Source organism: Salvelinus sp. IW2-2015, unplaced genomic scaffold (genome assembly GCF_002910315.2).
Source record: "Salvelinus sp. IW2-2015 unplaced genomic scaffold, ASM291031v2 Un_scaffold1545, whole genome shotgun sequence".
NCBI lineage: Eukaryota > Metazoa > Chordata > Actinopteri > Salmoniformes > Salmonidae > Salvelinus > Salvelinus sp. IW2-2015.
In genome coordinates this window covers 172,634-195,836 of record NW_019942977.1, presented here as the reverse complement: position 1 = coordinate 195,836, position 23,203 = coordinate 172,634, and the positions used below count along the sequence as shown (strand labels likewise).

Here is a 23,203-nt window from a genome sequence, read left to right as displayed (position 1 = left end):
CATGGATGTGCTATGCACTGCTACAGTGTGGTTTAGTCTCAGGCTTTAACGCTTTTAGTTGTTGTGGAAATTGACCCACTATGCGTTTACTTCATGCAACGTCACCTTGCTACCTTACTGCCTCTCCATTCAGGGGAGCTGCACTGACTCTGTGCCTATCTTCTAGGTGGGGTTAGAGTCTGACCCGAGGAGGAGTGCCCAGCACCAGCAGATCCTGTTCCCAGGCACAGAGACCAGCGTGGCAGACCGCAGGAGGATGTTTGAGGTGGCAACCAGTCGCAGCCTGAGCTCCAGCTCTCAGGATCCCCAGGCCCTCCAGGGCTCCCAGGCTGGTCTAGCCGTCTCCCGGCCGGAGCTCTGGCAACTGCAGCAGGATGCCCTGGCTGACTACATGGAGAGGAAGAGAGGCTGGAGGACAGACAGGGACAGGTCCGAGGGGAGACGGCATCGTCACCGGCCTCACAGTGCTTACCTCCAGCCCTTCACAGACACCCAGAGTGTCTCTTCCACCTCCACCACCAGCCTAGCCTCTCTCCAGGAGCTGTTTGGCCCAGACAGCAGCCTCTCTGGTGAGGAGAGGCTCTGCTCCACCCTGCCTCCCGGTCTGCAGCTCCAGGGCAGTGTCTACCCAGGCAGGGTGACTGCACCACACATCCATGCCCAGGTCCCCACCTCAGTCTCCACCTCCCACCAATACCCCACTGGATTTGGATCCAACAGGCCTCTGGAGGGAGTGCCAGCACCAGCACCAGTACCAGCACCAGCACCAGCCAAGGCCTACGAGGCTTTCCGGAGCCAGCGAGGCGATGGGTCCTTTGAAAGAGCGACTCCAGCCCGGAGCTCTGGGAAGTCGGCCTCAGCGGAGGATCTTCTAGAGCACTCGGAGGAGAGGCCTGCACCACAGCACTTCAGATCCCGCTCCTCGCCCTCTGTAGAGAGGCTCAACCAGGTACACTCTCTATCTTTTAGATTTTTTTTTGTGAATGAAATGTTACTCTGGTACAAGACCAAAATAGAAGCACCATGCGATTCAGTTCCATAAAAACAGGTGACTTTAGGTCTAGTTTTAGCTGTATATCTCAGGTTAGATGGTATATTAACTAGCCTGGTCCCAGATCTCTTTGTGTTGTCTTTAGTTTTTTTAAGGGGTAGATATTGCAGATAGATTGTAGCTTCTATCAATGTAATTGTCGGCATCATTTCCAATCCCCCATATATGTTTTTACAAATATATATATAAACTCAGCAAAAAAAGAAACGTCCTCTCACTGTCAACTGCGTTTATTATTATTTTTTAAATTTTATCCCCTTTTCTCCCCAATTTCGTGGTATCCAATTGTTAGTAGTTACTAACTCATCGCAGTCTCATCGCTACAACTCCCGTACGGGCTCGGGAGAGACGAAGGTCGAAAGCCATGCGTCCTTCGAAACACAACCCAACCAAGCCGCACTGCTTCTTAACACAGCGCGCCTCCAACCCGGAAGCCAGCCGCACCAATGTGTCGGAGGAAACACCGTGCACCTAGCTACCTTGGTTAGCGCAAACAGGAGTCGCTGGTGCGCGATGAGACAAGGATATTCCGACCGGCCAAACCCTCCCAAACACAGACGACGCTAGGCCAATTGTGCGTCGCCCCACGGACCTCCCGGGCGCGGCCGGCTGCGACAGAGCCTGGGCGCGAACCCAGAGTCTCTGGTGGCACAGCTAGCGCTGCGATGCAGTGCCCTAGACCACTGCGCCACCCGGGAGGCCCTAACTGCGTTTATTTTCAGCGAACTTAACTTGTGTAAATATTTGTATGAACATAAGAGACATAAACTGAACAAGTTCCACAGGCATGTGACTAACAGACATGGAATAATGTGTCCCTGAACAAAGGGGTAACAGTCAGTATCTGGTGTGGCCACCAGCTGCATTAAGTACTGCAGTGCATCTCCTCCTCATGGACTGCACCAGATTTGCCAGTTCTTGCTGTGAGATGTTACCGCACTCTTCCACCAAGGCACCTGCAAGTTCCCGGACATTTCTGGGGGTAATGGGCCTAGCCTTCACCGTCCGATCCAACAGGTACCAGACTTGCTCAATGGGATTGAGATCCGGGCTCTTAGTGGGCCATGGCAGAACACAGACATTCCTATCTTGCAGGAAATCACACACAGAACGAGCAGTATGGCTGGTGGCATTGTCATGCTGGACGGTCATGTCAGGATGAGCCTGCAGGAAGGGTACCACATGAGGGAGGAGGATGTCTTCCCTGTAACGCACAGCGTTGAGATTGCCTGCAATGACAACAAGCTCAGTCCGATGATGCTGTGACACACCGCCCCACACCATGACGGACCCTCCACCTCCAAATCGATCCCGCTCCAGAGTACAGGCCTCGGTGTAACGCTCATTCCTTCGACGATAAACGCGAATCCGACCATAGGTTTCAGTCACAGATGACGGCTCCAATAAGCCCCAAATGCATAGCCGCGAGAAGATGTTGGTGGGTGGAGGCGCTAAAATGTGTAGCATGCTCTACAGACACTCTATGGGTCCGCTAATACAGGACTAGTAAAGGGTTAGTACTACTCTAATACAGGACTAGTAAATGGTTAGTACTACGCTAATAACGGACTAGTAAAGGGTTAGTACTACTCTAATACAGGACTAGTAAAGGGTTAGTACTACTCTAATACAGGACTAGTAAGGTTAGTACTACTGCTAATACAGGACTAGTAAAGGGTTAGCTACTACTCTAATACAGGACTAGTAAAGGGTTAGTACTACTCTAATACAGGACTAGTAAAGGGTTAGTACTACTCTAATACAGGACTAGTAAAGGGTTAGTACTACTAATACAGGACTAGTAAAGGGTTATGTACTAACTCTAATACAGGACTAGTAAAGGGTTAGTTAGTACTACTCTAATACAGGACTAGTAAAGGGTTAGTACTACTCTAATACAGGACTAGTAAAGGGTTAGTACTACTCTAATACAGGACTAGTAAAGGGTTAGTACTACTCTAATACGAACTAGTAAGGGGTTAGTACTACTTAATACAGAACTAGTAAAGGGTTAGTTAGTACTACTCTAATACAGGACTAGTAAAGGGTTAGTACTACTCTAATACAGGACTAGTAAAGGGTTAGTACTACTCTAATACAGGACTAGTAAAGGGTTAGTAACTACTCTAGATACAGGACTAGTAAAGGGTTAGTACTACTCTAATACAGGACTAGTAAAGGGTTAGTACTACTCTAATACAGGACTAATAAAGGCCTAGTGCACTACTTGTTGTGAAAATGTTTATTACATTTTTTGTGATTCATATATTTTTGAAATGTTTTTCAGGGGGGTGCTCCAGCATCCTCAGCACCCCTACTTCCTGTGGCTATGCCCCCTACTTCCTGTCGCTATGCCCCTATGGTGAACGAGGGGCTTGTAGAATCATGATTATTTCAAGTTTTTTAGTTCATCGTTCGCCGGAAGGGGCTTCTGCATGCTCCAGGCATTACTGACTCAAATGAACGAAATGAAAGATTTATTATTTTGACTGAACGAGTCGGAAAGATCTGAGTCAGTATAAGAGCGATCGTCAATAACACAATGAGTTTTCATAAGTTGCTGTTCTGCCATGATTAGTGCACCGAGTTCTGCAGCAGCTGACTGCGTTAGCTAATGCTAATGCTACGACGTTATCACATCGATCAAATGTTACAAAGTACCAAGCCACACCAGTGCCAGCTGTCGAAGCCAATTTCTGAGAACAGACCTAGAACTTTGGTGCAGTAAAACTTTATCAGAAAGCTGGCTGGCGGACTAGCTACCGAGCAAAATCTGGAGATGAGTTCCACGATTTACCAGACAGATGGCTCCTGGCAACTGAGTGTCGTGTTAGGATGACGCCATCTGACGGAAGACAATGGTAGTGTATGTAGCGACTCTCTCGCTCTGAGTGCTTACAGACTTACTGACGATCTCACTGCACATACCAATCCGGAGAAACACACACACACACACACACACACACACACACACACACAGCACCAGCGTGGAGACATAATCCCACTATGAATCATCCTCTCTAACATTGCTACAGTATAAACCCACCGTGACTCCATCGCCAGGGGAAGTATACCCCCCTGAATATTTATACTCAACGTAAACACTAATAATCATAAAATGTCCGTCCAAATATCATCCTATTCCCTATCTAGTGCACTACTTTGGACCAGAGACTGCTGTTTTCCAATCCTACTGTGGGTGGGTTTTTCCTAAATAAATCAATATCCATAACTTCTGTGTCAGCCTGAATCACTCTGGAATGTTATGGTTTACCTCATCCTCCTCTCACAAAGTAACCATCTCTCTCTCGCTCTCTTTTTCTCTCGCTCGCTCTCCTCTCTTACCCATCCCACCCCCATCTCTCTCTCTCTCTCGCTCTTTTTCTCTCGCTCGCTCTCTCTCTACCCATCCCCCACCCCATCGCTCTCTCTCGCTCTTTTCTCTCGCTCGCTCGCTCGCTCTCTCTCTACCATCCCACCCCCATCGCTCTCTCTCTCTCTCTCCCTCGCTCTCTTTTCTCTCTACCCCCCGACCCCCCCCCCCCCATCGCCTCTCTCCCTCTCTGCCTCCGCCCTCCTCTTTCTCTCTCCATCCCTCTCTCCTTTCAGGACTTCGTGACAGGGAGGCCGATCTGAGGATGTTTCCGGACTTTTCTAATGAACCCCAGCTGTTCACACACAATGACAACAACAGGTTTGTTTCCATAGAGACAGAACCTTTTGTGTACACCCCAATCGGAACCCTATTCCCTATATAGTGCACTCCTTATGACCAGGACCCATAGAGCTCAGGGCCCATTGAACTCTGGTCAAAAAGTAGTGCACTACATAGGAAATAGGATGCTATTGGCCATTAGCAGAAGAAAAAAAGTCTCTCTGGATAAGAGCGTCTGCTAAATGACTCACATGTAAACAAATGTACATTTGGGACTCACACCGTCTGTGCGTCTGTCAAATTCATTACATATACAACGGGGAAATAACCAACAGTACTCCTCACATACTTGTCTTAGTAGTTAAGGCCAAAGTGTTTTCCACTTTAGTCATCCCATAGTTTCTGATGATCTCTCACATTTTTCCTCTCAAAGAACTACGTTGATGATGGGAACTGAGAAAAGTTTTTTTTAATTTTTGAAACATGCAGCAGACTTTTTAAGGTAATAGCCCCTGGTCAGCGCCTTACTTGGTCAGTGTTCTACTGTTCTGTTCGCTGCTATTTTAGAGCAGGATTGTCCTGGTTGGTGCAGAATTCCTGGCATTTAGTAGGGAAAACCCCCTGGCAAACATGGATGAAAAATGGCATGCCAGGGATGGATGTGATTGGAAAGAAGGGTAGAAGCTCATACTCAACAGTCTTGTGTGTGTGTGTGTGTGTGTGTGTGTTAATTTCTTTCCAGGTCCATGGACAAGCAGCGTTCAAAGCGTCCCGTCTCAGCCTCCCAGTCCCAGTATGTGGCCACCCACTACCTGCTGAATCAGGGTCCTTCCCAAAGCAACACCCCTGTGATGAGGAGAGAGAGGCAGAGGAACCCCGATCGTCAGCGGGCCCTTAGTACATCCGGCCTGGCTGCCTCTGTAGGTCTACCCTGCCCCTTCTCCTCCCCAGGCACCAGCCCCAGCACTAGCCTTGACTGGCAGGTATGTCTATCTGTCTGTCTGGCTGTCTGTCCGACTGAATGTCCTGTGATGCATTTTGTATCTAAGTTTTTGTGTTGCCTTTATTTAACCAGGTAAATAATTGAGAACACATTCTCTTTGACAGTAATGACCTGGCCAAAATAGAGTTTGGCTTGTGATGTATTCTAGATGTCAGGAAGGCCTATGTTGTTACCAGACACATTTCCCCTCAGGGATAATGAAGTATTCATGAATTTATTCAGGTCAGTGAGAGGTTAGGCCAGGGAAACCTGGATGCCATCGCCTTCCCCTGCCTGTCGCAGGTTGAGGCTCCCAGAGCCATGTCCCCAGAGACCAGGCAGAGCCCCACAGCACATCAGAACCAGAACCAGAATCTGCAGACCAGGACCAGACTGGCCTCATCAGACACCAGCACTTCAGAGGAGACCCTGAAAGACTTCCCCATAGAGAGTCCGGCTACCGTACCAAAGACCATCCTACCTAAGACCTCTCCAACCCCACCTCCTCCTAAAACCTCTTCCAGACCACACCCCCTGCTCTCCCTCCGCATCTCAGAGTCCAACCTGCAGGAGACCCCGCCCTTACACATAGCCCCGCCCACACAGGTAGTCCCTCCAATAGTCTCCTTACAGGACTATGACGAGGTGTTCCTCCAGGAGCTGGCCCCTCCCTCCCCTCCTCCTCCCCCGCTCCCCATCAGGGAGACGGACATCACAGAGGACTTCCCTCCTCCTCCTCCCCTTCTCCTCCTCCCCTCCTGCTCACCCCCAGACAGAGAGGAGCATCATCCTGAGCTACAGCACTTCAACAGGTACAACATGCTGTCACCGCCACACATTACTACTGCACAATATAACAACGTTTTTTTCCACTATTCTAATGTGCATAGACAAAGAGACACTGACAAGATCAACATAACACCTGATATAATGCAACAATGTTGAAATGTTCAATCTTTTAGAAAATTGTCTCATCATTACTGCCATGTGTACCGTCTGTTTCTGTCCATGCAGCTGTGAGTTCGTGGAGGCTGTGTGTCCAGAGAGAAGACCATCTATCTCCTCCCCTTCCCCTCAGACAGTCCCCCCCTCTATCCCCCAGCCTGAGACCCCGACCCACCAGACCCCCATCGACCCCAGCAGCAGTATCCCAGATCCCCAGCAGGGGCCTAGCGGTAAGGAAAGCCTGGGGTTAGAGTACCATCTCCTGGCCAGGAGGGAGAGGTCTGCTGGGGAGCTGAGGGTGGAAGCCCTGGTCAGACAGCTGGTGTCCCGGGGGGATAAGACCCTGAGCCCGATGCTGGACACCTGGCCCGGGGGCGGACGGACCAGCACTATGGACCTGATGGAAGAGATCTTCCCCGCTGGGGGAGGGAGGTTGCCGTGGCAACGCCGTAGGAGCAGCACCTGGCTGGAGGACAGGTGAGAGGGGGAGGAGACAAGGGAAGAGGGGACGGGAGGGGAGGAGGAGAGAGGTGGGGTGAGGTCTGGTTATCCAGAGGGACTAAGGAAGTATGTGTACGTGTGTGTTTGTGTGTGCATGTGCTTGGTGTGTGTGTGTGTGTATGTGTGTTTTATTCCTGTTATGTAACTTAATGATAGGCTAGACTATATGATCAGGGTTCATTAACAACAGGTATGCTATAACAGAGGGCCTTTGTTGAGTCTGATTACATTATGGCTCAGTTTATTGCTTGACGTCACAAAACAACTCTTAGGGTTTCAGAATAGATCATTAGTCTAAGTTGTGAAATTAGATTACATACAGTAAGAGCAGCTAAGTAAGCAAGTTTCCTTTAGGCTGGTGTTTTTATGTGATGTGAGGCTTAATGATTATACTATTCAAAACAAAAAAACGAAGTTTTAAGTGAGTATAGGCATTGGTCTGAAGCTGAAAAATAAAGGAAATTCACATGAGCACCACAATGCCTACTGCACCCATGCTCTACCAAGGTTTTCCAGCACCCAGCGTTGACCTACTACAGTAGCTATGTTGGTATTGTACTTCACTGTGTATGTAGGTTCCTTAGGATTCAAACCTTCTCAAACAGCCTGATTCATGCTCATAGAGGAGGTGCTTCCACAATAATGTGATTTATACCACATACAAGTTAAAGTATTGGATTCTTCACAAAATATAAATAAATTGTGTAATGTTATCCCAATCCTCTTCAATGGCTGTGTGAAGTTGCTGGATATTGGTGGGAACTGGAACACGCTGTCATACACGTCAATCCAGGGCATCCCAAACATGCTCAGTGGGGTGACATATCTGGTGAATATGCAGGCCATGGAAGAACTTGGACATTTTCAGCTTCCAGGAATTGTGTACAGATCCTTGAGACATGGGGCCGTGCATGATCATGCTGAAACATAAGGTGATGTCGGCAGATGAATGGCACGACAATGGGCCTCAGGATCTCGTCACGGTATCGCTGAGCATTGAATATTTGCCATCGATAAAATGCAATTGTGTTCGTTGTCTGTAGCTTATGCCTGCCCCATACCATAACCCCACCACCATGGAGTACTCTGTTCACAACGTTGACATCAGCAAACTGCTCGCCCACACGTCTACCATCTGCCCGGTACAGTTGAAACCGGGATTCATCCGTGAAGAGCACACTTCTCCAGGGTGCCAGTGGGCATGAAGGTGAGCATTTGCCAACTGAAATCGGTTACGACGCCGAACTGCAGTCAGGTCAAGACCCTGGTGAGGACAACGAGCACATAGAGGAGCCTCCCTGAGACGGTTTCTGACAGTTTGTGCAGAAATTCTTCAGTTGTGCAAACCCACAGTTTCATCACCTGTCCGGGGTGGCTGGTCTCAAACGGTCCCGCAGGTGTAGAAGCCGGATGTGGAGGTCATGAGCTGGCATGGTTACATGTGGTCTGTGGGTGTGAGGACGATTGGACGTACTTCAAAATTCTCTAAAACGATGTTGGAGGTGGCTTAAGGTAGAGAAATTAACATTCAATTATCTGGCAACAGCTCTGGTGGACATTGCTCGAGGCAGCATGCCAGTTGAACGCTCCCTCAAAACTTGAGACATCTGTGGCATTGTGTTGTGTGACAAAACTGCACATTTTGGAGTGGCCTTTTACCCAATCTCCCGGGTGGCGCAGTGGTCTAGGGCACTGCATCGCAGTGCTAGCTGCGCCACCAGAGTCTCTGGGTTCACGCCCAGGCTCTGTCGCAGCCGGCCGCAACCGGGAGGTCCGTGGGGCGACGCACAATTGGCATAGCGTCGACCGGGTTAGGGAGGGTTTGGCCGGTAGGGATATCCTTGTCTCAGTATGTAAAAATGTAATAAAATGTATGCACTCTACTGTAAGTCGCTCTGGATAAGAGCGTCTGCTAAATGACTAAAAATGTAAATGTAAAAATGTAAAATTGTCCCCAGGTGCACCTGTGTAATGATCATGCTGTTTAATGAGCTTCTTGATATGCCACACCTGTCAGGTGGATGTATTATCTTGGCAAAGGAAAAATGCTCACTAACAAGGATTTAAACAAATTTGTGCACCAAATTTGAGAGAAATAAGCTTTTTGTGTGTATGGAACATTTCTGGTATCTTTTATTTCAGCTCAGGAAACATGGGACCAACATTTTACATGTTGCGTTTATATTTTTGTTCAGTATAGTCTGAAGTACAAGACCAACATAGCTACTGTAGTAGGTCAACGCTGGGTGCTGGAAAACCTTGGTAAAAGGTGAGTTATCACTAAATATAACATTTACAACCAAATGTACATTTATCAGATGTAGACAACTTTATAAATACAATTCAGGGATGGCCACAATTGCTCTTGACAAGATACAGGTTTATACAGGCTTTTTTTAAAAGCCCAGTTCTACCACACCTGATTCTACTATTCATGGTCTCGAACAGCTGAGGTCTTGATGAACGGCTGAGGTCTTGATGAACAGCTGAGGTCTTGATGAACGGCTGAGGTCTCGATGAACGGCTGAGGTCTCGATGAACGGCTGACGGTCTCGTAACGGCTGAGGTCTCGTCATTTGAACGGCTGAGGTCTCGATGAACGGCTGAGGTCTCGCTGACTGTGAACGGCTGAGGTCTCGATGAACGGCTGAGGTCTCGTATGAACGGCTGAGGTCTCGATGAAACGGCTGAGGGTCTCGATGAACGGCTGAGGTCTCGATGAACGGCTGAGGTCTCGATGAACGGGCTGAGGGGGTCTCGAGAACGGCTGAGGTCTCGATGAACGGCTGAGGCCTTGATGAACAGCTGAGGTCTTGATGAACAGCGGAGTCTTGATGAACAGCGGAGGTCTTGATGAACAGCTGAGGCCTTGATGAACAGCTGAGGTCTTGATGAACAGCTGAGGCCTTGATGAACAGTAGTAGAATCAGGTGTTGGTAGCATTGGGATTTAACAGAAGAAAACATGCATAACCCTGTGGATTGTCAAGAGCAATTTTGTAACTCCTGATGCAAATACTGCTGAGAAACACCTGTGAAATACAAAGTCATTAAACAAGTGTAAAACACTCTAAGAAAAATTAAATGTCAACTTTGGATCTCAGTAACGGACGGATGGCTCATGACAAGAGACGGGAGAGTGTGTTGTGTACCTCCCAAATTGATTTGCACATTTTCATCGAGATTTTAATTGAACATTGAGCTCCAATCAATGCCTATATATTATAGGGCCTATCACCCCACAATACTCTCTGGTCATGAACAAGGGAAAGGATATCATATCTCACATGATTTTCTAGGTGAACGATGCGTCTTTTAAAGTGAACCTGTTTGTTTTTTTATCATGAACATATTGTTTTGGAGAGAGGGAGAGTTCCAACATACAGGATAACAGTGACGCTGAGAACTGCTGAGATCCTGTCTGTAGTGTAGAACTCTCTCCCCATGTTGGAGTCAGACCACGTTTCAGATCATGTCATACAGACTGGGTCTGTGGAAGCTGAACACCACTGGCCTCTACTGACACATGTAACGTACAGTGAGTCTGGCTTGGTAAAGAGTGGCACACTGCCTATACTGACACATGTAACGTACAGTGAGTTCTGGCTTGGTTAAAGAGTGGCACCACTGGCCTCTACTGACACATGTAACGTACAGTGAGTCTGGCTTGGTTAAAGAGTGGCACCACTGGCCTCTACTGACACATGTAACGTACAGTGAGTCTGACTTGGTTAAAGAGTGCACCACTGGCCTCTACTGACACATGTAACGTACAGTGAGTCTGACTTGGTTAAAGATGGCACCACTGGCCTCTACTGACACATGTAGCGTACAGTGAGTCTGGCTTGGTTAAAGAGTGGCACCACTGGCCTCTACTGACACATGTAACGTACAGTGAGTCGGCTTGGTTAAAGAGTGGCAACACTGCCCTCTACTGACACATGTAACGTACATGGAGTCTGGCTTGGTTAAAGAGTGGCAACACTGCCCTCTACTGACATGGTTTAATATTGAAGGTCGAAGAACAAAATGTCCTTCCTTTTTCTGTGGTAAAGAAGTCTCAGATCCATTACTAATATGTATTAAATACAATACTACTATTATTTGGCCAGAAAGGCAATTATTGTTTACAAAGAAACAGATGCACAATGATATTCTTGACATTCTCAGTTAGGTTAGGAAATGAATGTATGGAAGACATGTTGTGAACTTGTATCAAAATCCATGTTTCAATATTAAATGTATTATATTAAAGTAGGTTCCGTGGTGTCACAGTAGGTTCCGTGGTGTCACAGTAGGTTCCGTGGTGTCACAGTAGGTTCCGTGGTGTCACAGTAGGTTCCGTGGTGTCACAGTAGGTTCCGTGGTGTCACAGTAGGTTCCGTGGTGTCACAGTAGGTTCCGTGGTGTCACAGTTCCAACCGTTCTATTCTCTGAGGAGGATCAGTTGATTTAAGTTTGACCCGATTACGGTGGAATGTTCTTCTTTTCTAACATGCTCTTTCTGCCTGTCTGTGTCTGTCCTGCAAAATAGGCCAGTCTGAAGCCAAACCAGTCAGAGCTTATTCCTTATAGCAGGGTGGTGTGGTGTGTGTGTGTGTGTGTGTGTGTGTGTGTGTGTGTGTGTGTGTGTGTGTGTGTTGTACCTGCATGTACGCGCTTGAGTGAGTTTCAACCAAATAACACACACACCTGAAATACCATAATAATTGTTTTGCATCTCACACACTATTCAACAGACTAGTGCTTCCTGCTTGTTGAGTACTGCATGCTGCTTGTTGAGTACTGCCTGCTGCTTGTTGAGTACTGCTGCTGCTTGTTAGACTGCTGCTGCTTGTTGAGTACTGCATGCTGCTTGTTGAGTACTGCACTGCTTGTTGATACTGCTACTGTGTACTGCATGCTGCTTGTTGAGTACTGCATGCTGCTTGTTGAGTTACTGCATGCTGCTTGTTGAGTACCGCCTGCTGCTTGTGAGTAACCGCCTGCTGCTTGTTGAGTACCGCCTGCTGCTTGTTGAGTACCGCCTGCTGCTTGTTGAGTACCGCCTGCTGTTGTTGAGTACTGCATGCTGCTTATTGAGTACTGCTGTGCTTGTTGAGTACTGCATGTGCTTGTTGAGTACGCATGCTGCTTGTTGAGTACTGATGCTGCATGCTGCTGACTGCATGCTGCTTGAGTACTGCATGCTGCTTGTTGAGTACTGCATGCTGCTTGTTGAGTACTGCATGCTGCTTATTGAGTACTGGCATGCTGCTTGTTGAGTACTGCATGCTGCTTGTGAGTACTGCATGCTGCTTGTTTGAGTACTGCATGCTATCGGCTTTTGAGTACTGCATGCTGCTTGTTGAGTACTGCATGCGCTGCTGTGAGTACTGCATGCGCTTGTTGATACTGCATGCTGCTTATTGAGTACTGCATGCTGCTTGTTGCTGCTTACTGCATGCTGCTTGTTGAGTACTGCATGCTGCTGTTGAGTACTGCATGCTGCATGCTGCTTATTGATACTGCATGCTGCTTGTTGCTGCTACTGCATGCTGCTTGTTGAGTACGCTGCTGCTTATTGAGTACTGCAAGCTGCTTATTGAGTACTGCATGCTGCTTGTTGAGTACTGCATGCTGCTTGTTGAATACTGCATGCGCTATTGAGTACTGCATGCTGCTTGTTTGCTGCTTACTGCATGCTGCTTGTTGAGTACTGCATGCTGCTTATTTGAGTACTGCATTGTGCTTGTTGAGTACTGCAGCTGCTCTGTTTGAGTACTGCATGCTGCTTGTTGAGTACTGCATGCTGCTTGTTGATACTGCATGCTGCTTGTTGCGTACTATTGCAACGCAATGCTACAAGGCAAACATTTAATTGGAAATAAATGTAATTCTGGTGTACCAAAATGTAATGACGCTGTCGGTGTGATTGAAGCGTTACTACTCACTGCTGTTGCTCACTGCTTGTGCTCACTGCTTGTTGCTCACTGCTTATTGCTCACTGCTTGTTTGCTCACTGCTCACTGCTTATTGCTCACTGCTTGTAAGTGTACTGCTTGTTGCTTATTGTCTACTGCTGGAAGTGTACGTGTTGCTTATTGCTACTGCTTTGTAAGCGTACTGCTGTAAGTGTACTGCTTGTTGTTATTGTCTAATGTTGTAAGGTACTGCGTGTTGCTTATGTCTACGCTTGTAAGTGTACTGCTGTTGCTTATTGTCTACTGCTTGTAAGTGTACTGCTTGTTGCTTATTGTCTACTGCTTGTAAGTTACTGCTTGTTGGTTATTGTCTACTGCTTGTAAGTGTACTGCTTGTTGTTTATTGCATACTGTTTATTGGCGTACTTCTTACTGTTTCCTGCTTATTCTGCAGTATATGTCAGTCGGGAGTTCAGGGTCTAATGTGTCAGTGTATTCACGTGGTAGTAATGTCAACTACTGCTCACTCTCTTGTCTCTTTTCTTGTAGAAGTCAAGATGGCGTCTGTTCTACAGGACCTAGTCTGCTGCAAGAAAACAGAGGAGGGAAGAGGAACACAAACTGGATGAGGAGGAAGCAGACCTCAATCTAGAAAAGGTCTGAACTTTAATACTTAAGACATTCATCTTTAAATTAACTGACTGATATAACATCCATCTCAATTAAAAGGAACATTGAAGACGAAAAAAATGCCCATCCAACCTACGGTCCTCATGATTAGACCATTCAGGAGATGTACGTTATCTTCTGGGTAAAGAGGAGAGGTAGACCATTCAGGAGATGTACGTATCTCTGGGTAAAGAGGAGAGTAGACCATTCGGAAGATGTACGTATCTCTGGTAAGAGGAGAGTAGACCATCAGATATGTACGTATTCGGGTAAAGAGGAGAGGTAGACCATTCAGATGTACGTATCTCTGGGTAAAGAGCAGAGGTAGACCATTCAGATGTACGTATCTCGGGTAAAGTGGAGAGTAGACCATCAGGAGATTGACGTATCTCTGGTAAAGAGGAGAGGTAGGACCATTCAGATGTACGTATCTCTGGTAAAGAGGGAGAGGTAGACCATTCAGGAGATGTACGTATCTCTGGGTAAAGAGGAGAGGTAGACCATTCAGGAGATGTACGTATCTCTGGGTAAAGTGGAGAGGTAGACCATTCAGGAGATGTACGTATCTCTGGGTAAAGAGGAGAGGTAGACCATTCAGGAGATGTACGTATCTCTGGGTAAAGAGGAGAGGTAGACCATTCAGGAGATGTACATATCTCTGGGTAAAGAGGAGAGGTAGACCATTCAGGAGATGTGGCGTATCTCTGGGTAAAGAGGAGAGGGAGACCATCAGGAGATGTACGTATCTCTGGGTAAAGAGGAGGAGGTAGACCATTCAGGAGATGTGCGTATCTCTGGGTAAAGAGGAGAGGTAGACCATTCAGGAGATGTGCGTATCTCTGGGTAAAGAGGGGAGGTAGACCATTCAGGAGATGTACGTATCTCTGGGTAAAGAGGAGAGGTAGACCATTCAGGAGATGTACCTAATCTCTGGGTAAAGAGGAGAGTAGACCATTCAGGAGATGTACATATCTCTGGGTAAAGAGGGAGAGTAGACCATTCAGGAGATGTGCGTATCTCTGGGTAAAGGGAGAGTAGACCATTCAGGAGAGTACGTATCCTGGTAAAGAGGAGAGGTAGACCATTCAGGAGATGTACGTATCTCGGGTAAAGAGGGGGGTAGACCATTCAGGAGATGTACGTATCTCTGGGTAAAGAGGAGAGTAGACCATTCAGGAGATGTACGTATCTCTGGGTAAAGAGGAGAGGTAGACCATTCAGGAGATGTACGTATCCTGGGTAAAAGAGGAGAGTAGACCATTCAGGAGATGTACGTATCTCGGGAAGAGGAGAGGTAGACCAATCAGAGACTATTATGCTAACAATCGACCATACATATACATTGTCAGTGCTAACTTCGCCTCTCCTCCCATCCACTAGGTGGAGCTAGTCCAGCTCTGACCCTTAGCGTTGCCTCACTCCGAGAGGAGAGAAGTCTGGTAGGGAGCAGAGGAGGTTCCGGGCCCTAGGGGGCCACATGGAGAGCCTGGTCCAGGAGCGCTGTAAGCCCAACGAGAAGGAGAAGTACAGGATGTTCATCGGGGACCTGGATAAGATAGTCAACTTGTTGATGTCTCTGTGGTGGCCGGCGGCCCGGGTCCATAACGCTCTCTATGCCCTGGACAGAGAGAGGCAGAGACAGAGACAGCGCAGGAGAGGGGTGAGATATAAACATCTACAACACGGGGCACATTCTTTTCAGCTACGACCGGAAGTAATATTCTGTAGCAGGTTAGGAGAGCATTTTCCCTAACCCTTTTCTTAAACCTTAACCGAATTTCTCTAATAACCTGCTACAATAAAAGTCACTTCCGGTCGTAACTGTATCGAAGTTGCTGTGTAAAGAGTGTTCTCTCTCTGCAGCACAGAGCAGGAAATAAACTAAGCTGAACACTGCAACTTACCTTTCATAACATCTCAGGAGTCTTTGTTTTATCACATGTTGAACCTCAGTATCAGCCTGAGGCTAAGCTCCTTTGTTTCAGTCCCATCTATCAGCCTGTGCTGGCTTCTTTGTTTCAGTCCCATCTATCAGCCTGAGGCTTGGCTCCTTTGTTTCAGTCCCATCTATCAGCCTGAGGCTGGCTCCTTTTTCAGTCCCATCTATCAGCCTGAGGCTGGCTTCTTTGTTTCAGTCCCATCTATCAGCCTGAGGCTAGGCTCCTTTGTTTTCAGTCCCATCTATCAGCCTGTGGCTGGCTTCTTTGTTTCAGTCCCATCTATCAGCCTGAGGCTGGCTCCTTTGTTTCAGTCCCATCTATCAGCCTGAGGCTGGCTCCTGTTGTTTCAGTCCCAATCTATCAGCCTGAGGCTGCTCCTTTGTTTTTCAGTCCCATCTATCAGCCTGAGGCTGGCTTCTTTGTTTCAGTCCCATCTATCAGCCTGAGGCTGGTCCTTTGTTTCAGTCCCATCTATCAGCCTGTGGGCGGCTCTCTTTGTTCAGTCCCATCTATCAGCCTGAGGCTGGCTCCTTTGTTTCAGTCCATCTATCAGCCTGAGGCTGGCTCCGTGTTTCAGTCCCATCTATCAGCCTGAGGCTGGCTCCTTTGTTTCAGTCCCATCTATCAGCCTGAGGCTGGCTCCTTTGTTTCAGTCCCATCTATCAGCCTGAGGCTAGCTCCCTTGTTTCAGTCCCATCTATCAGCCTGTGGCTGGCTCCTTTGCTTGGATGCTGAGTGTTAAGGATATGTGACATCATGGACACTCTCGGATGGAATCGGATGCCCAGGCCAGATTAATCGAACCCCCACAATGACGCTGTATGCAGCCATAGTGGGGGTTCAAGCTAGGACTGTGTATACAGACTTTATTGAATAGTTTAATTATTTACATTTGTGTAGAGGTTTCTATCACAATTTAAAATGTACTAATTTAGTCATCTATTGGACTCCATAATGAAAACTATGTATACAATATACTGTAAGCAGCCATGCCGGGGTTCAAGCTTAATAAAATTGTATTTAGTAATTTACAGCTTAATCTAAATGTATTTTGCAATTAACAGTTCCTAGGACTGTGTAAGGACAACATAGCACATGGCTACTTAGTTATGCATTGTTTACATTTTAAGGGGTGTGTTCTTGCTCATTGTCCCGCCTCCCACTTATTCCTTATTTGGCAAAACTCTCCCTTTAGCCCCCCTTCCTCGACAGAGAAGATTGAGCAGGTTCTATCAGGGAAGGTGCTTCCAGCTCACAAGAACCTCTTTCACGTCCTATTTATGCTCACAAGCGGTCCTCGTTTAAGTCCGCTGGTGCAGTACTGCTTTTGTCCACCAGATGGGGCTCCACACACAGATAACTGGGGTCAGAGGGCTGATAAACCCCACGAGGAAAACATCATGCCAGAAAGTAAACAGTCTGTTGACAACAGATAGATATTATGAATTTGTCACGTTTGACATCAAAACATTTCTACAATTTAGAATAAATGACATACCATGTTCAAATACAACAAACATGTTCCCAGACTGAGAAGACAAAAGTTGAAAGCAGACAACTGACAAGACTCCAAAATGGAGGAAAGTGAAGCAGTTTTCATAAAAATGGGTTGCACACATTACAGCAGCACATAATAAAGTATTGGTGAGAATAACATATGGTTGGTAACAAGTTATAGCTAGCCACTCAGTCTCACAATGAAGTCCAACCGAACGTGTTTTAGCTAGTCAGAAAGTAGCCTATTGGCTCCGGTACACAGCGAAAAAGGCTTGAGATGCAAAGCTAATTTTGGCATTTAAAACAGCTGTAGTGACAACCAAATAACGTTAGTTACCACACAGGTATTTGATAAAGCCAGAGAAATGTACCTACTCCTGCTTACCTTTCGCAAAGATGTACCTTTTAAGGGTCTGGTTCTGGTAGTCCAGTCGTTCAAATGAGCTGTCCTCAAATGGCAGATGGCTCAATGTCAACGTATACTTGAGGCGCCCTATCACTAGTCTGGTCGTCACAAAGTCAGAATTATGACTAAACCCCGCCCATTTCTACAATGTATCTTATTAAAATGTAATTTTAATACTAAACTTAACCCTAAATTTATCCACACTGTAAACCTTATGTCTAACCCTAACCTTAAATTATTATTTTTAGCACATTTTTACTTTGCGGCTGTGGAATCTGACTTTGTGGCTGTGGAATCTGACTTTGCGGCTGTGGAATCTGACTTTGTGGCTGTGGAATCTGACTTTGTGGCTGTGGAATCTGACTTTGTGGCTGTGGAATCTGACTTTGCGGCTGTGGAATCTGACTTTGTGGCTGTGGAATCTGACTTTGTGACTGTAGAATCTGACTTTGCGGCTGTGAAATCTGACTTTGTGGCTGTGGAAGCTAGCGGAAACCCACTGGGTCTGGCTCAATGATCTGGCTACACATTACTCCAAATCATGTGAGTCGCGTCTAGGTTACCACAGATTATTCATTATATTGGCCAGATACTCTAGTGGCCGTTCTAACAATTAAAATAAATGTCTTAAAAAAATGGAAGGCAGTCGGCAGGCAAGATCTGGTGGGACCATTCTAGCCAATGAGAGGGCAGATACGAGTGTGATAACAGGCACACCTCTGATATAAAGTGATACAATGGCAACGCTAGCTATTCTTGGAATGTGAAAGGCCTAAATTGGTCTATTAAACGTTGCAGCTGTCTCGATATCCTACCAAGAAACCATATTGATATGGCAATGTTCCAAGAAACACAGCTATTGAATATGAATCAGGGGAATAAAGGGCATTGGATAACATGAATAAAGGGCATTGGATAACATGAATAAAGGGCATTGGATAACGTGAATAAAGGGCATTGGATAACATGAAAAAGGGCATTGGATAACATTGAATAAATGGCATTGGATAACATGAATAAGGGCATTGGATAACATGAATAAAAGGGCATTGGATAACATGAAAAAGGGCATTGGATAACATGAATAAAGGCATTGGATAACATGAATAAAGGGCATTGGATACATGAATAAAGGGCATTGGATAACATGAATAAAGGCATTGGATAACATGAATAAAGGGCATTGGATAACATGAATAAGGGCATTGGGATAACATGAATAAAGGGCATTGGATAACATGAATAAAGGGCATTGGATAACATTGAATAAAGGGCATTGGATAACATGAATAAAGGGCATGTGATAACATGAATAAAGGGCATTGGATAACATGAATAAAGGGCATTGGATAACATGAATAAAGGGCATTGGATAACATGAATAAAGGCATGGATAACATGAATAAAGGCATTGAAACAGAATAAGGGATTGGATAACATGAATAAAGGGCATTGGATAACATGAATAAAGGGCATTGGAATAGCTTAAATTAAAGGGCATTGATAACATGAATAAAGGGCATTGAGTAACATGAATAAAGGGCATTGGATAGCATTAAATAAAGGGCATTGATAACATTAAATAAAAGGGCATTGGATAACATGAATAAAGGGCATTGGATAACATGAATAAAGGGCATTGGATAACATGAAATAAAAGGGCATTGGATAACATGGAATAAGGGCATTGGATAACATGAATAAAGGGCATTGGATAACATGAATAAAGGGCATTGGATAACATGAATAAAGGGCATTGGATAACATGAATAAAGGCAAAACACCTAGTTGTGAATGGTATTGCCCTTGAGGTCTATTTAAAATGTTGGAACCAATTAGGTCCACTGTTAGTTGAGATGATTAACACAGACATTTTCAATGGCTAAAAAGTAAGGACGCCACCCAGTGTTTTCAGCACCAGGATGCCTTTAATAATCTATAAATCCTTTATCAATAATATACTGAACAAAAATATAAACACAACATGCAACAATATCAATGATTTTACTGAGTTACAGTTCATATAAGAGAATCAATCAATCAATTAAAATAAATAAACATGAATGGACACGGGCGCAGCCATGGATAGGCTTGGGAGGGCATGGGTCCACTCACTGGGGAGCCAGGCCCAGCCACTAGGGAGCCAGGCCCAGCCACTGGGGAGCCAGGCCCAGTCACTGGGGAGCCAGGCCCAGTCACTGGGGAGCCAGGCCCAGCCACTAGGGAGCCAGGCCCAGCCAGTGGGGAGCCAGGCCCAGTCACTGGGGAGCCAGGCCCAGCCACTGGGGAGCCAGGCCCATCCACTGGTGAGCCAGGCCCATCCACTGGGGAGCAAGGCCCAGCCACTGGGGAGCCAGGCACAGCCACAGCCACTGGGGAGCCAGCCACAGCCACTAGGGAGCCAGGCCCAGCCAGTCAGAATTAGTTTTCCCCCACAAAAGGGCTTTATTACAGACAGAAATACTCCTCAATTTCATCACCTGTCCGTGTGGCTGGTCTCAGACGTTCCCGCAGGTGAAGAATCCGGATGTGGAGGTTCTGGGTTGGCGTGGTTACACGTGTTCTCTAAAACTACGTTGGAGGCGGCTTATGGTAGAGAAATGAATATTCAATTATCTGGCAACAGCTCTGGCGGACATTCCTGCAGTCAGCATGTAAATTGCACGCTCTCTCAAAACTTGAGACATCTGTGGCATTGTGTTGTGTGACTAAACTGCACATTTTAGCGTGGCCTTGTATTGTCCCCAGCACAAGGTGCACCTGCGTAATGATCATGCTGTTTAATCAGCTTCTTGATATGCCACACCTGTCAGGTGAATGGATTATCTTGGCAAAGGAGAAATGTTCACTAACAGGGATGGAAACAAATTTGTGCACAACATTTGAGAGAAATAAGCTTTTTGTGTGTATGGAACATTTCTGGGATCTTTTATTTCAGCTCATGAAACATGGAACCAACATTTTACATGTTGCGTTTATATTTCTGTTCAGTATAGTATGAATCCTCTATCTCCCCAGGATGTCTTTAATAATCTATATATCTCTGTTAACTCAGGAGTCCTTACAGCAGAAAGCACCAGGATGTCTTTAATAATCTATATATCTCTGTTAACTCAGGAGTCCTTACAGCAGAAGCGCCACCAGCTGTGTAGCCAGCACGAGGATGCCAGGGAGCTGAAGGAGAATCTGGATCGTCGGGAGCGTGTGGTCCTGGACATCCTGGGTGGGTACCTGACCGGGCCGCAGCTAAGAGACTACCAGCATTACGTCTGTATGAAGCCTGCCCTCCTGATCCGACAGAGACACCTGGACGAGCTCATCAAGCAGGGAGACGAGCAGCTCGACAGGCTGATAGAGAGTATCTCTCCTGGGGACCACCAGGCCCAACTCTGCTGCTCCTCCAACCCAGGGTTAGGCCTCAGGGATCCCAGCCCTAACCTTGGTCCTACCCATACTGTCCGCTCCACCACTGTAACATCACTGTGACCCCTGTAAACGCCAACAATAACAGTCCCGGTCACTACCAGGGAACACGATACAGCAGCTGTGTCTCTGGCGCAATGGGTGAAGACTACATACAACACTATATGACTGGTGAAGACTACATACAACACTATATGACTGGTGAATGAGACTACATACAACACTATATGACTGGTGAATGAGACTACATACAATACTATATGACTGGTGAATGAGACTACATACAACACTATATGACGGGTGAATGAGACGACATACAACACTATATGACTGGTGAATGAGACGACATACAACCCTATATGACTGGTGAATGAGACTACATACAACACTATATGACTGGTGAATGAGACTACATACAACACTATATGACGGGTGAATGAGAYGACATACAACCCTATATGACTGGTGAATGAGACGACATACAACCCTATATGACTGGTGAACGACACTACATACAACAGATGAAGAAGAGACAGAATCCCTCTCCCCATATAGAGATGAACCGTAGAGAAAGGGACTTCATGTGAAGGATGTCACCTGTCTGTCCCCTTGTTGCGTACAGACAGACAGACTATGAGAAGTGACCATGATGGATATGTTCTTGTGCCTCTTATCATATTTCTGCCTTCTCTGTTCCTCCAGCTTCTTCACATATCTCTGTTGCGACTGCGCCACTCTTTGGTCGATTCAATACACGGTTGAAGTGCCTAGTGTAATTCATACGAACAGATTGACAGTTTTGAGTGTAACGGTAGTGGATGTACAACTGCCTGTCAAGACATTTTATTCACCGTATATATATATATATGTATGTATATATATGTATCAGTTGAAATATTACTACTGCCTTTACACATCACTACAGCTGAGAACTTTGTTTTGGCAGATTAACTACTGATTGGTCAGAATCACAGAACTAGAATGACTTGTATTTCTCATTCTGTTCCTATTGGTCAGGAGGAACCAGACCTGAAATAGGCCTGTTTTCTTCAGCAACACAATAGCACGCTCTGACACACATGAATATGTAGCCACAATCTAAGGCAATTTTTTTTTTTTTTTTTACTTCAAATACTTATATTTCAGACTCAGAAATGATAGCTAATGAGAAAAAAAAAGCTACCATGACATTGACAGCAAATGCAATAATTATTTATATTATTAAAAATAAATGGTATGTATTATGTAAGTGGCTGTGCTTTTTAATATGTAGATGGTGGGAAAAAAAACATTTTATATATTTTTTCAACTGAAAGAATTATGATGGAATGAGGCAAGTTTACAGTGGGTGTTCTAACTGACCTCTGGTCACATGGTCTTCCTCTGATACACGGCGACGTGCTTCATGATGACGAGGCTTCTAGGAAGTAGATAGATGTTACTTAGGAATGTTGTTGCCCAGTGAGTACATGCATACTGTGGGTGGAGCTATCTCACGGGCCGTGGTATCACTTCGTAGGATATCTGGGTAAAAAAATAGAGAAGGATGGTACTGTCAGTTCACGTGTGACATGCCTACTATTTAAACATCGTCTGACGACTCCTGTGTGACTTGCTTGTTTCACCTCCCCCCCAAAAATGTACTATGCCAATTGATATTGTTGTATCCTTTTGAGAAACACCTTTTAAACATTTACAGATTATCCTAATTTATCCTAATCAGGCACATATTCATGAATATACTGTATCAGGCACATATTCGTAAATATTTTCAACAATAATGGTGCCATCCATATTTATCTCCATAGTGTTTTCTGTGACATCACTTAACAGATTTGACAGTTGCTGTAATCAAATTCCATGTATTAATCTTTCTTTATGACACGTAGGAGGGGGAGGCCGATTAGAAAACAGATCCTCGTTTACAAAATAAATATATTTTTAAAGAGCCTTTGTGACAATTTTACTTTGACTATCTATTCTATAACGTCTCGACTCGTCAGCCATATTGTATCTTAGCATGTTATTGATGAGATGAGATCAACTTTATTGTCCCTGAAGGAAAATGTTTGCCTGGTCCCAGATCTGTTGTCTCCTTCTATAGCCTGGTCCCAGATCTGTTGTCTCCTCCTATATCCTGGTCCCAGATCTGTTGTCTCCTCCTATAGCCTGGTCCCAGATCAGTTGTCTCTTTCTATAGACTGGTCCCAGATCAGTTGTCTCCTTCTATAG

General features: G+C 45.8%; 1 protein-coding gene across 1 annotated transcript in view; it reads left to right on the top strand.

Annotated features, from left to right (window-relative positions):
• LOC112071196 (protein Shroom3-like) overlaps positions 1-22,920 on the top strand; it is a 36,683-nt gene extending 13,763 nt beyond the window's left edge. The window contains 12 exon segments of the mRNA XM_070439298.1: positions 167-949; positions 4,661-4,675; positions 4,678-4,745; positions 5,449-5,689; positions 5,932-6,500; positions 6,703-7,110; positions 8,323-8,401; positions 13,619-13,693; positions 15,086-15,098; positions 15,101-15,139; positions 15,142-15,365; positions 20,453-22,920. Coding sequence (XP_070295399.1) covers positions 167-949; positions 4,661-4,675; positions 4,678-4,745; positions 5,449-5,689; positions 5,932-6,500; positions 6,703-7,110; positions 8,323-8,401; positions 13,619-13,693; positions 15,086-15,098; positions 15,101-15,139; positions 15,142-15,365; positions 20,453-21,034 — 3,096 coding nt within the window. The 3' untranslated portion in view covers positions 21,035-22,920.
• Positions 22,921-23,203: the final 283 nt, after the last annotated feature.